An 11,101-nucleotide genomic window follows, 5' to 3' on the forward strand; every position below is an offset into this window, starting at 1 on the left:
GTGCAACTTTAACCACACTTAAACAGAGCATCTGCAACTACACATGTACAGTGAAGACCTTCTCCCCTGTGCTTTCTGGGGTGACATCCTCACACCTGTGTTGCAGAGACCTGCACAGTGAAAGCAGCTGTTTCAGTACAGTGTTATTGAGGGTATCAAAAAGAGCAAACCAAAAGGTTACCTGGTTGAGATCATTTCGTTCCCACAGAGGAAACAAGTGTTTGGTGAGTTACAACCGTTACAAGGAACAAAAGTGCAAATCAGCAGAGTGGAGGAGTGAAAGTTCACAGTTAAGTCTGTGAGGAAGGTGACATCAACCAGTGACTGTGCCAGCTGATTGCACGTGTTGTCCATTGTTCATTGGGAAGCCTGAAAGGCAGCAGAACAACCATGTGTGATGCCCAAGGTACATCAGGACAGAGGATAACAGTATCTGCTGTCTTAAGGCACGGTTAAGAACTTGTCCTAAGCAGTTAGAGGCAAACTACTGGAGCTTTGTGGAAAAGGTGTCCGAGAGGTGGGTACTAAAAGCAAGGCCACATGTATCACATCAGCAGTAGGTGACAGGAGGAGGAGGAGGAGGCACTTGAACTTCCCTTCTCAGAGGCAGCAGCTTTTCACAGTTGGCTTCCTGAAGCAGCACATCTTCAGAGGCAACTGAAGGGACATTACATCTGGGTTTGTTCCTGACTGTTTGTTTCCTCGACATGAAGCTGCAGCCAGCTCCAGTCTAGAGCCTAAAGAATAAACAGAACACGCTTCATCACTACCTCTCAGCTCAGTCTTCTCCAGAACAAAGGGAAAACAACTCAAAAGATGTACAAATTTGACTGTGAACAAGCTGGTCAGGTCCAGTTTCACTGTGAGCCTTGTGGCTGCTGGAAAGGAAATGCTTAAGGTACTTCCTCCAGTATGGAACTTTCACTATTGAGCTTCATTCCCTTGGCCTGGCTGCCCTCCCCTGCGTGGCCACCGCAGCACCAGCGCAAGCTGACTGCACTTGTGCAGTATGTTCTTACAACTGCCAAGCACCTTCCCCCATCCTTTCCTGTTCAGCACAGCTCCTCAGCACATGGCTCCCACTCTCACCATGAACCAAGAAGCATGCTCTCTGCCTCCTGCAACCCCTCTCTCCTTGCCCAAACGAGCTGATTTTACTTATTGGTGTCGAGGTTACACAAGCAGAAGGCTGAAACCATGAGGTTCCCTGAGCCATTCATACAGGGGAATATCAGATGTGTTACCATGAAGCTCTGCTCCTGATCCTTCATGGTTTCCTGCATCACATTTTCCAGTTGGATACAGAGTTTCTGGGATTCCAGCATCAGCTCCTCACTACAAGGGACAATTATCACACAATTACTTCCAGTCTCAGTTTTGTTTAAAGAAGTGCTGCCTCTACCTTTAAGAAACGTTTCTGGCAGGTGTGCTGCAGGGCACTGACACATAGGAACCTTTACCAGTTAACCCATAAGCTGGTAATTCATACTGCAACTGGGAAAGTCAGTATCAGCCCCAGATGTACAGGGATATTGGAAAGGAGACATGCTCCAAGTTGGAACTGGGGTCTTATTCTGTGGAGTCACTTGCTAGAGAAACAAATTGCAGAACAGCCTGTGAAGTGGGCAGGTCAGCCCAAGCATTGCAGGTAAAACCAAGCCTGTCTTGCTGAGGCAGAGGGAGGTGGAGCTACACCTTATTCCCCATTTGTCATAAGGAAGGTTCCCAAGCCTCAGGAAGTCCATGAGCCGGTGGAACGGGCTGCTGCCAGGACAAGCTGAACACAAGGTGAGAAGTGGGAGGGAGCCTGTGTGTTATTTCACAAAGCAGGAGCCCAGAAGCAGCTGCAGAACTCACCTTTTCCTCGAGGAGCTCTCAGAGAAGTTGTAAGTCCCCGAGGGGAGCTGCAGCAGCAGCTGCCCTGGGCTGCTGAGCCGTGGCGTGCTCACGCTCTCAGGGCTGCCAGTGACAGGACCACGAACTTTACTCTGAGGAAAACACACAAGATCCAGATTGCAGTTACTTCCACCCATCTCCAGCAGCAAGGGGAATGAGGCAGCCTGGAACTTGGCTTTAACCCTCATTCAAAACAACAGAGAAAAGACCCACAGGTTGAAGTGGAGGGTTTGTTTTACTCACACAGGCAATTTTCAGCAAGTTCCACAGTTCTTTCTGCCGTTTCTCCTGCAGCCTAACGACCGTTTCCTCATCCTTGTGCATCAGACTCATCACTTTCTCCACACTGGGGAACAATTCCAGTGCCTTCTGCTTGCAAACTACAGTCTTGCTGTTGAAAACAGAGAGTCAGGTCACACAGGAGCAACCGAGCAGGGGAACGCTGGGAGGCTTCTCATCTGTAGCACTCATCTCAGTAGCTGCCTGCACTGGTTTAAACCTCTAGAACAAGAAGCTGTTGCTGGAAGAGAAGCAGCTTTGTGTGAGCCCTCGGTGGCAGCTGCCTCCCCACACTCACCTCAGCTGAGCGTAGATGACTCGGACTTTCTTTTCGAAGGTCTGGATTGCCTGCAGGAGCAGACGGACGATTTCCTGGCTGTCGCCGCTTGTCCTCTGGTCTGCAAGGAGAGTTCAGAGCTTTACACAGAAAAGGAGGTTTGCAAGACACAACACAAAGATTCTCAGTGGCTGGTTTCCCACCACTGCATCACCCCTGAAACACACCCGAGTTCAGGGCACTACCCACACCAGGCACCTGACCTTCAGCTCAGATGTCTTTTACCTCTTGGCTTCTCTCTCAGTCTCCGGTACAGCTCTCGGGCTTGTTCTTCTCTGGAAGAAAAAAACCCACAGAACACACAGGGCTTCTCTAGAACCTCCATTCCAAATGAGTAGTTCAAGAACTCTGATGTTTCATAAGCTCATACACCCGCTGCAGACTGATGACACATCCTCTGGTGTCAGAGTCCCCCCAGGCTCTGGGCTGAGGAGACCACCCTTGCATCGTGCTGCACTGACTCAGCCTGGCCAGCGATACTCCTGCACCTGACATCCAAGGAAGCTCAACTCACAGATCCTCCAGTGTTCCTCCCTGTTTGCGCCCCAGTGGGCTCCTCTGCAGGTCCACGATGTCTGTCTGCAGGGCCATCATCCTCTTCACTAGCTGATCCACATCATCCTCCTGGAAGCAGGGTAGAAGATAAGCGAGGGGACATTCCCATACCAGGAGACACTTGCACTCACGCTGCCTCTCCCTTACCCACGTCAGCCAGATGCCAACAGCCTCAGACACAGACAAGTGAGTAATTTCAGTTCAAGGAAATGAGCTTAGTGCTGTGGGATAAAACAACTCCCAGGGTGGTTTTGATTAAAAACTTGGCCTGCAACAAAGAGCCCCCTGAAGGGTCAGGCTGTGTGCTAAATGTGCTGCTGCCTCCCAGGCCATCATGCTTCATTTCCCTTTGAAAAGTTCAAGACTGGTTTTCAATCATCCAACCACTGGCTTTCCCATTCAGTTTGTGTTCCATATCCTCTTCTCAGCTCTCCTGGCTGGGTTAGCAGGACATCCAAGTGCAGCCACTGCAAAATCTCCTTTCTCAGCTCTCCAGCATCTCCCTTTTCCCCTAAGCCTTACACACTGAGCTTCAGGAAGCACTGGCAACAGACAAACATGGTGCCACCCCAACCAAAGCAGCAAGACACCTGCCACCAGCCCAGACACAAGGAGTTTCTATTTAAGGGAGGACAACAAGGAAAAACAAAGAAAGGAAATAACCCCCAAGCAGTCAGATTAGAAACATACCCTCCCACAGCGATCCACAGTCTGCTCCATCTCCTTCCAGGCAAACAGCAGCTTCTCAGAAGCTACAGGGATGAAAGAGGAGAGATTGTTTTCCTCGGGATCATACAGGAAAAGGCAGACACCTTGTGAGGATGAGCAGCATCATATACTCACTAATTCCAAACTCAATTTGCTCTTTGTACTTCTCCAGGTCGATCTGTATGCTTGTTTTAAAGAAATCCAGCTTTGCTTTCAGCTGCTGGGAAAGGGAGGCCATGGAATTCTTCATCTTGGAGAGGGTGCTGTTGTAACGCAACAGATTCATCCTGGAGGGAGGAGAAGGTCCCGTTACCCTCCCACACCAGAGCTGCAGAGAGGTGGTGAGCTCAGAGCGTAGCTGTGAGCACAAAGCAGCTGCCCCAGGGGAGGGGACTCTCAGCTTTTCACCACCAGCTCCACTCCTGGGCTCCCCCGTTCTCTGAGGGTCCCAGCTCATGCCCTTTCCCTTTGGGCAGGGTTGGGGAGCAGAACTGAGCGTCCCCCTGAGAGCTGCCCCGTACATGGCGGCGCGCTGGCCCTGCTGCAGGCGGCTGCAGTCCTCCTTCAGCACCCGGATCGTGTGCCAGACCTGGCCCCACACCTTCCGCAGCTGGAAGAAGTGCAGATTCTTCTTTGGGTCCTGAACTGGAAGCAGAGGGGGTGGGGGGAAGGAGGGACATGGACATTATCAGCCTGAAGGCTGGAAGGAGCGTTACGACACGACACACCAAACCGCCGCTGCTTGGAGGAGCACGTTGCTTCTGTCTGTCCCCCAAAACCAAACGCTGCCTCCCCTCAGTTGTTCTGCAAGTGGAATGAATGCTGTGCTGCTCCATTTTACTGCTGCTTCAGTCCTCACACGCCAACAACCCCTCCCTCTCCTGTCTGCACACGCCACAGAGCCCAGGCAGCCCCCCAGCACAGCCCACTGCCGCCGTCCGCGCCCTGGGAAGCCCTTACGGATGCAGTCGACGCTCTCGGGATGAGGACGAAGGGCAACCTGAGCCTCATAGGCAACCTTCTGGTTATCAAAGAGGAAGAGCAGGTCTGTGTCTGCAGCTGCAGCATCGTTCCCCTGCAGAGGACAAGACCCAAAGAGGCGTTCTCAGAAAAAGCAACTCACGGCAGCGCTGCAAACAGAATGTTCCTCCCCTGGGCTGGACACCAGAGGCATCGGGCACCTTCCTGCAAAGGCTCCTGGGTCTGTGTGGCTAAGATGGCCAAATTATTTATGAGGAAAGGCTGCAGGACCTGGGGCTGTTCAGCCTGGAGAAGAGAAGCCTGAGGGAGGCTCTGTCAATACTGCTCAGTCCCTACAGGGTGGGTGTCAGGAGGCTGGGGCCAGTGTTTGGTGTGTGGGGGCCAGTGGCAGGACAAGGGGTGATGGGCACAGGCTGGCACACAGGCAGTGCCCCTGGCACAGGAGGGGAAAGTCCTTTGGTGCTGAGGTGAGGGAGTCCTGGCCCAGGCTGCCCAGGGAGGGTGTGGAGGTTCCTTGGGGAGGTTTCCAACCCCACCTGGACACATTCCTGTGCCCCCTGAGCAAGGGGAAGGTGCTGTAGCAGAGGCTGAGCTGGGTGAGCTCCAGGGAGCATCCAGACTCACCTTGCTGTCAGCTATATGTTTAGTAGCCAAGTTCTCAGAAAACAATGCAAGTCCAGCTTCCTGCAGCAGCTCCTGGTCCTGCTCTGGGATCCCTGTATCTGACTGGATTCTGGCCTTCACAGACTGCAGAGTCTCCTCCTCTGTCACAGGGTAGGTGTGCACAGTCCCCGTCACCATGTTCAAAACATGAAGCAACTGAAAGCAGAGCAGTGTGACATGAGGAGGGCTGAAGGTACATTGGTCATGTTTGAGCAGAGATGTCAAGACTGAGATACTTGGCCAACAATCTGTTCAAAACATTTGCAGGGCTTTAAGAAGTCACTTTGCAGCTACTTCATAACATTATACCAAAGTCCTTGTTCTCTATCAACTGGAAGAGCAGCCACTTGGCAATTAAACAGCTTCAGACACTGAATACTCTACCAGAAAATGGAAGCTGCTTGCTACTCCCAGCAAGCTCCCAGAGTATTTATCCTCAAATAAGCAAGAGGTCAGTCCCTTCCCCCAAGTAACAAGTGACAGGACAAGAGGAAATGGCCTCAAGTTGCCCCAGGGAGGGTTTAGATGGGAGACTGGGGGGAATTTGTTCCCTGAGAGGGGTGTCAGCCCTGTGCCAGGCTGCCCAGGGAGCTGGGGGTGTGCTCAGCCCTGGAGGGATCCCAGAGCCGTGGAGCTGAGGTGCTGAGGGCTGTGGGTCAGTGCTGGGCTGGGCAGGGTGAGGGCAGGGCTGGGACTGCAGCAGCTTCAAGGGCTTTTCCAACCAGAATGATTCTGCGAGTCTATGAAAGCTCCTGTCACTGTCAGGAGACACCCAAGTAAGATTCTGCACTGCTCCTCCTCCTCAGTCTTTGACTCTTCTCTCATGGGCTACGGGAAGCTGCTCTCTGGAAGACCTTTCAGGGTAATACAGAGCCACTGCTCACCTTCAAGTTCAAAATGTCATCCAAGGCTTTGAAGCAGCCATTGGGCCCGTAGGTTGGGTCTGTGCCTCTCTGCCGTGGGTGCCACATTAACATGAGCTGCAGCCATTTCTCCAGCCTCCCAGCCAAAACACTGCAGGGACAGCCACAACCAGAAGGGGATCAGAAGAGGTCACAGTGCATTTGGAGTCACCATATGGCTTGGTCTCTGCAGAAGACCAAGCAACAACTCCCCCTCCCACCTCCTGACCACGAGTGCAGTGCTTAGAAGGCAGAAGCAGGTACCAAGGTGTGGTGGTTTAAGCCCAGCCTGCAGCTCGGCCCCACGCAGCCACTCGCCCCTCCTGTCCCAGGGGGAAAGTAAAACTCCTGGCCTGAGGGAAGGGCAATTTACCAACTCAAAGGATAGAAACCATAACAGTGAAAGATACATAACAGCTGTGATGGAAAGGAATATAACAAACAGGAGAGAAGAAATCCCTCTGGAGCTGCTCCCCACCCACTGACTGATGCCCCAGCAGCCACTCGCCCCTCTCCACCAGCTCCCCCCAGTTTCTGTGCTGGAACAGCCCTGGTGAGCTGTCCTGGCCACGCTCCCTCTCTCAGCTCCTTGTGCCCCTCCTCACTGAAACTGGAAAGTCCTTGAGATAAGCACTACTTGGCAACAAGTATAACATCAGTGTGTTATCAACATTGCTCTCAGTAAATCCCAAACACAGCCCTGCACTTGTACTGGGGAGGAAATGAGCTGTGTCCCAGCTGCAACCAGGACACAGCAGAGTTTGTGTCCAGCATTCAGTTCACTCACACACTAACAGCAATAATAATGCTTTGCAAGAAGCAACATTTCACCCCAGCATGGCACAGCAGCTCTCTGGTCCTCACCTGTTGAGATTGTTTGGGTAGGGTAAGCTGCTGGAAAACTTGACTTCTCCAGATAAATCCTCAGAAACAACAATGTCCAGCTCACTCTTCTGCCTCACTTTGGTGTGCCTAAGGGATGCCAGCAAACACAACAAGTCAGCACCAGGAGGCTCTGAAAGTGGCTGCTGACAGATGTTAACACAGATGCTGCTCTGGTTTGGGCACTCGGCCTCCATCAGGGCAGGGAAGCCAGGGATGAAGTGCCACAGCCCTGGTTGCTGTGATGAGGGCAGTGGGGGTACATGCACCCACCACCCCTCGCTCACCACTGCACCGGCTGCCAGTTGGGCAGGAACGGCCGGAAGCCCGTGATGCACTCAAAGGCCAAGGTGCCAAAGCTCCAGTAGTCCACTGTCACCGTGTACTTCTGCTGTTCCAGCAGCTCTGGAGCCTGAGACAGTTTGCACAGCATGAGACAAACACACCCATCTCTTAGCTCCCTCTGTCCCTTAAGAACTCATTAATGTTGGTACAACAGATGAAGGAGGGTGATGGGCTCTCTGCCCCTCACCAGCCTCTCAGGGGAAACAGCAGAAGGTGTCAGCACTCCTGCTGCTTGTTTACAACAGAGCAGCCAGCAGGCACTGGGAAAACCCAGAGTCAGCAAAAACACAGTCACCTCTTGACAGCTGCAGCACCCCCAGACACCTCATCCCAACCCAACTCCCGACGCCTGGTACCGCTCCGTCCCGCTGCAAACTGGTGGCTGGCTGGGAGCTGAGTCCCTTCCTCACCAAGTACTGTAGAGTCCCAACAAAGGATGTGCACAGGCTGCCCTGATCCAGCTCCTTGGCATAACCAAGGTCAATGATTTTGTGTATTAACTGAAACACAGAGAATAAGAACACCAGTGAGAAGTCCTGTTAAGAGCCCAGCACGCAGCAGAGAAAGAAGAGGTTCAGCTCTTCCAAGGTACATGGGAAAGGTGCCAACAAAGGGGTGGGAGCAGAAGTGGAGACTCCTGTAGATTTAACACAAAGTATGCAAAGCTGTCATTGGCTTGAGAGACACTGAGCTGGAGACTCTTGAGTGCTGCTCACTCAGACCTTTGGCCAGCCAGTACAGTCTGGTTCTCAACAGTTGAAGCTGCCGGGTGTTACGAGGGGCTGATACCACCTTTCATCTCGGCTGCAGGCAGGATACTGTTCACCTGACCCAGCTCTGAGCTAGCTGCTGCCCTGGGTTCAGTGCTCTTGCAGAGGGACCACTGCAACTGCATGAAGCACATCTCACACTTGTAAGATTCCTGCTTACCCTCTGCTCTCCTTGCTGCAGCACAATGTTCTCTGGTTTCAAGTCTCTGTGGATGATCCTGTTCTCATGAAGGTACCTGAGAGCAGAAGCTGGGACACGGGAAAAGCCACGTGTAAGAGTGTCACTGGCAGCAGCTGGCATGAGCTGAGGGGGGATTCACTCCTGCCTGCTGTGAGCATGGCTGCAGCACTGGAAGGGCTTCCAACTGAAGGCACTGCTGCCACTTACCAATATCAGAAAGCAAGATGAGGATGGCCTCTTCCCGCAAGCCACAGCAGTTCTCCAGCTGGTTCAGGTACTGCAAAGAAACATCACAGAACAGAGTCTTCCCCTCCTGTATCCTCGACGAGGTTCACAGACCCACAAACTCTCATGGATGCAAGAAATAAGAGCAGGGAAATTCTCTAGAGGCACAAAAGTCTGCAGAGCTGTGTCCCCTGGTTGCAGCAATTACAGCTTTGGGCCTTGGCATGGGAGGAGTAAAGAGTGGGTGACAGAAGTCAGTGTCACTCCCACTCTCTTCCTTTACTTGCTTCATCCTTCATGGCTGTTTTTCCTGTGCCTGGCCCTATCAGCTCAAATCTGGTCCCTAAGCTCTGGGTTTTATCTCTGGGCAGATTACAGCAAAGGTCAGAAAAACAGTAAGATTAGAATGAACACGTCATTTTTTCCTGTGACAGACAGGAGCTCACCACTTTCCAGAAGGGCACAGCCCACGGATGGACCCTGCCCTCGGATGGTCTTGGCCATACTCACATCCTGCTGCACACCCCTCACAGATGCCCTCACCCCCTGCCTGCAAACTCCTCACAGCAGCAGCGCACACAAACACATATGGAAAGTTTCACTGAGGCCTTCACAAGCTCAATGGGATACCAAATGTTCCTGTGTCCTTCTGCAGGGGGGTTGGACTAGATGATCTCTAAAGGTCCTTTCCAACCCCCACCATTCTATGATTCAAAGACCAACCCACCAAGACCTGATGGTGCCAAGGCAAGAATTCGGAAGCATCAGGATGTGAAGGGAGGTTTAACAGGGAAGCCTGACCAGGATGGGCACGGCAGGGACCTCACCTTGCGGAGGTCTCCACCCTGGCAGTACTCCATGGCCAGCAGGGGCAAGTCATTCGGTGCCAGCTTCTGCATCCCTTCAGGGACATCCCGGGCAGCCACCACATTGGGATGGTTCAGCCTGAAGAGTGGGAATGACACAAGTACACACGGTGAGCAGGAGCAGGGTAACACCTGGAAGGCGGCTGTTCCGCAGCCTCTCTGCAGTTTCACCTGCTCTTGGTCAGCACAAGTCCTACAGGGACACGAACCCTTGGAGAAACTGAACTAGTGAGTTCTAAAGGTCTGCAATTCACCCATCCCTGGCAGTCCCAGACTCATCAGTCTGGGCATTGCTTCACTGGGTCAGTCTCTGCACCCAAGTAACGAGGGACAGGACAAGTGGAAAGGGGCTCAAGTTACACCAGGGAACGTTCAGATGGGAGATTGGGAGGAACTTCTTCCCTGTGCCAGGCTGCCCAGGGAGCTGGGGGGATCCCAAAGCCGCGGGGGGATCCCAAAGCCGCGGGGGGATCCCAAAGCCGCGGGGCTGAGGGCGGCTCGGTGCTGGGCTGGGCAGGGGGAGGGGCTGGACTCCAGGAACTTGAAGGGCTTTCCCAAGCGCAGCGTGCGGCGGTGCCTGACGAAGCACGCAGCGAGCTTTCCCGGCCCGTTTCCCCGCCGCGGGCCGGGCTGTCCCGGCAGCGCCAGGAGGCGGCCGCCGGCCTCTCCCGCAACCGACCGGCCCCCGCGGCCCCCGCGGCCCCGCAGCGGGCACAGGGCAGCGGCCCGCCGCGCCTCACCTCTTCATGATCTGTATCTCCAGCGCCCAGCGGTCGCGGTTGCGCGGGCTCAGCTCCTGCCGGCACTGCTTGATGGCCACCTGCTCGCCGGTGTCCTGCGGGCACAGCGGCCGCGGCTGAGCGCGGGCCGGGGCGCGGCCGGGCGCGGGCCCGGGCCAGGCCCGGACCGCCCGTACCCACCTTGTTGTGCCAGCGGATGACGTTGCCGAAGCCGCCGGTGCCCAGGCGCTCCTTCATCTCCCAGGGCCCGCAGGTCTGCGGCTGCAGCGCGGGCGGGCGGCTCATGGCGGGGCCGCTGCCGCTCCGGCTCCGCGGGGCCTGGGGCCGCCTCCGCCGCCGCTTCCGGCTCCGGCGCCAGCGCCCTCCCGCGCGCCCTTAAAGGAGCCGCGTCGCGCCCGCCCCGAGCGGCCCCGCACCGGCACCGGCGGCAGCAGCGCTCTGTGCAAGGACACCGAGCTGCTGGAGAGGATGCAGAGGCGGCGTCCGGGATGGGAAAGGATTTGGAGCACGTCTCCTGTGAGGAAGGAAGGGGGAAAAGAAGGCTCAGGGGAGACCTTCTCACCCTCTACCTGAGAGGAAGCTGTAGCGAGGTGAGGCCGGTCTGTTCTCCCCGGCAACAAGCAACACAACAAGAGGAAACGGCCTCAACCAGGGGAGGTTGAGGCTGGATGTGAGGAGGAATGTCTGTGCTGCCAGGGCTGTCAGGCATTGGATCAGCTCCCAGGGAGCTGCTGGAGTCACCATCCCTGCAGGGGTTGCAGAGCCGGGTGG

The 11,101-nt window shown here is 54.7% G+C and overlaps 1 protein-coding gene across 2 annotated transcripts; it reads right to left on the reverse strand.

The window, feature by feature from the left end:
* Positions 1 to 177: 177 nt before the first annotated feature.
* IKBKB (inhibitor of nuclear factor kappa B kinase subunit beta) lies at positions 178 to 10,667 on the reverse strand. 2 transcript variants are annotated; one of them, XM_062015967.1, is made up of 21 exons: positions 10,511 to 10,667; positions 10,331 to 10,425; positions 9,552 to 9,669; positions 8,707 to 8,776; positions 8,479 to 8,567; positions 7,959 to 8,048; positions 7,491 to 7,615; positions 7,186 to 7,293; positions 6,304 to 6,433; positions 5,381 to 5,575; positions 4,736 to 4,850; positions 4,297 to 4,420; positions 3,911 to 4,062; positions 3,758 to 3,819; positions 3,027 to 3,136; positions 2,738 to 2,787; positions 2,474 to 2,573; positions 2,140 to 2,287; positions 1,858 to 1,988; positions 1,245 to 1,335; positions 178 to 737 (listed from the first exon to the last, which is right to left on the reverse strand). In XM_062015967.1, the coding sequence occupies exons 1-21, from the start codon at positions 10,613 to 10,615 to the stop codon at positions 669 to 671; spliced, it is 2,277 nt and encodes a 758-aa protein (XP_061871951.1). In that variant the 5' UTR covers positions 10,616 to 10,667; the 3' UTR covers positions 178 to 668. The 2 variants fall into 2 exon arrangements, 1 of the variants encoding a protein (XP_061871951.1); XR_009820522.1 differs by lacking the exons at positions 178 to 737; positions 1,245 to 1,335 and having other exon boundaries at positions 1,898 to 1,988; positions 2,474 to 2,592.
* Positions 10,668 to 11,101: the final 434 nt, after the last annotated feature.

This window comes from Colius striatus, chromosome 27, assembly GCF_028858725.1.
Source record: "Colius striatus isolate bColStr4 chromosome 27, bColStr4.1.hap1, whole genome shotgun sequence".
Classification (NCBI taxonomy): domain Eukaryota; kingdom Metazoa; phylum Chordata; class Aves; order Coliiformes; family Coliidae; genus Colius; species Colius striatus.

What these genes read in the sequence shown, in the direction of transcription:
- IKBKB (XM_062015967.1), bottom strand. Translation starts at nt 10,615, where the DNA reads ATGAGCCGCCCGCCCGCGCTGCAGCCGCAGACCTGCGGGCCCTGGGAG. An exon ending in AGGGTGGAGACCTCCGCAAG is followed by an intron (nt 8,777 to 9,551) that starts GTGAGGTCCCTG and finishes GTTTCTTTGCAG; the next exon opens with TACCTGAACCAGCTGGAGAA. An exon ending in ATGACATTTTGAACTTGAAG is followed by an intron (nt 5,576 to 6,303) that starts GTGAGCAGTGGC and finishes CTCTGCTTTCAG; the next exon opens with TTGCTTCATGTTTTGAACAT.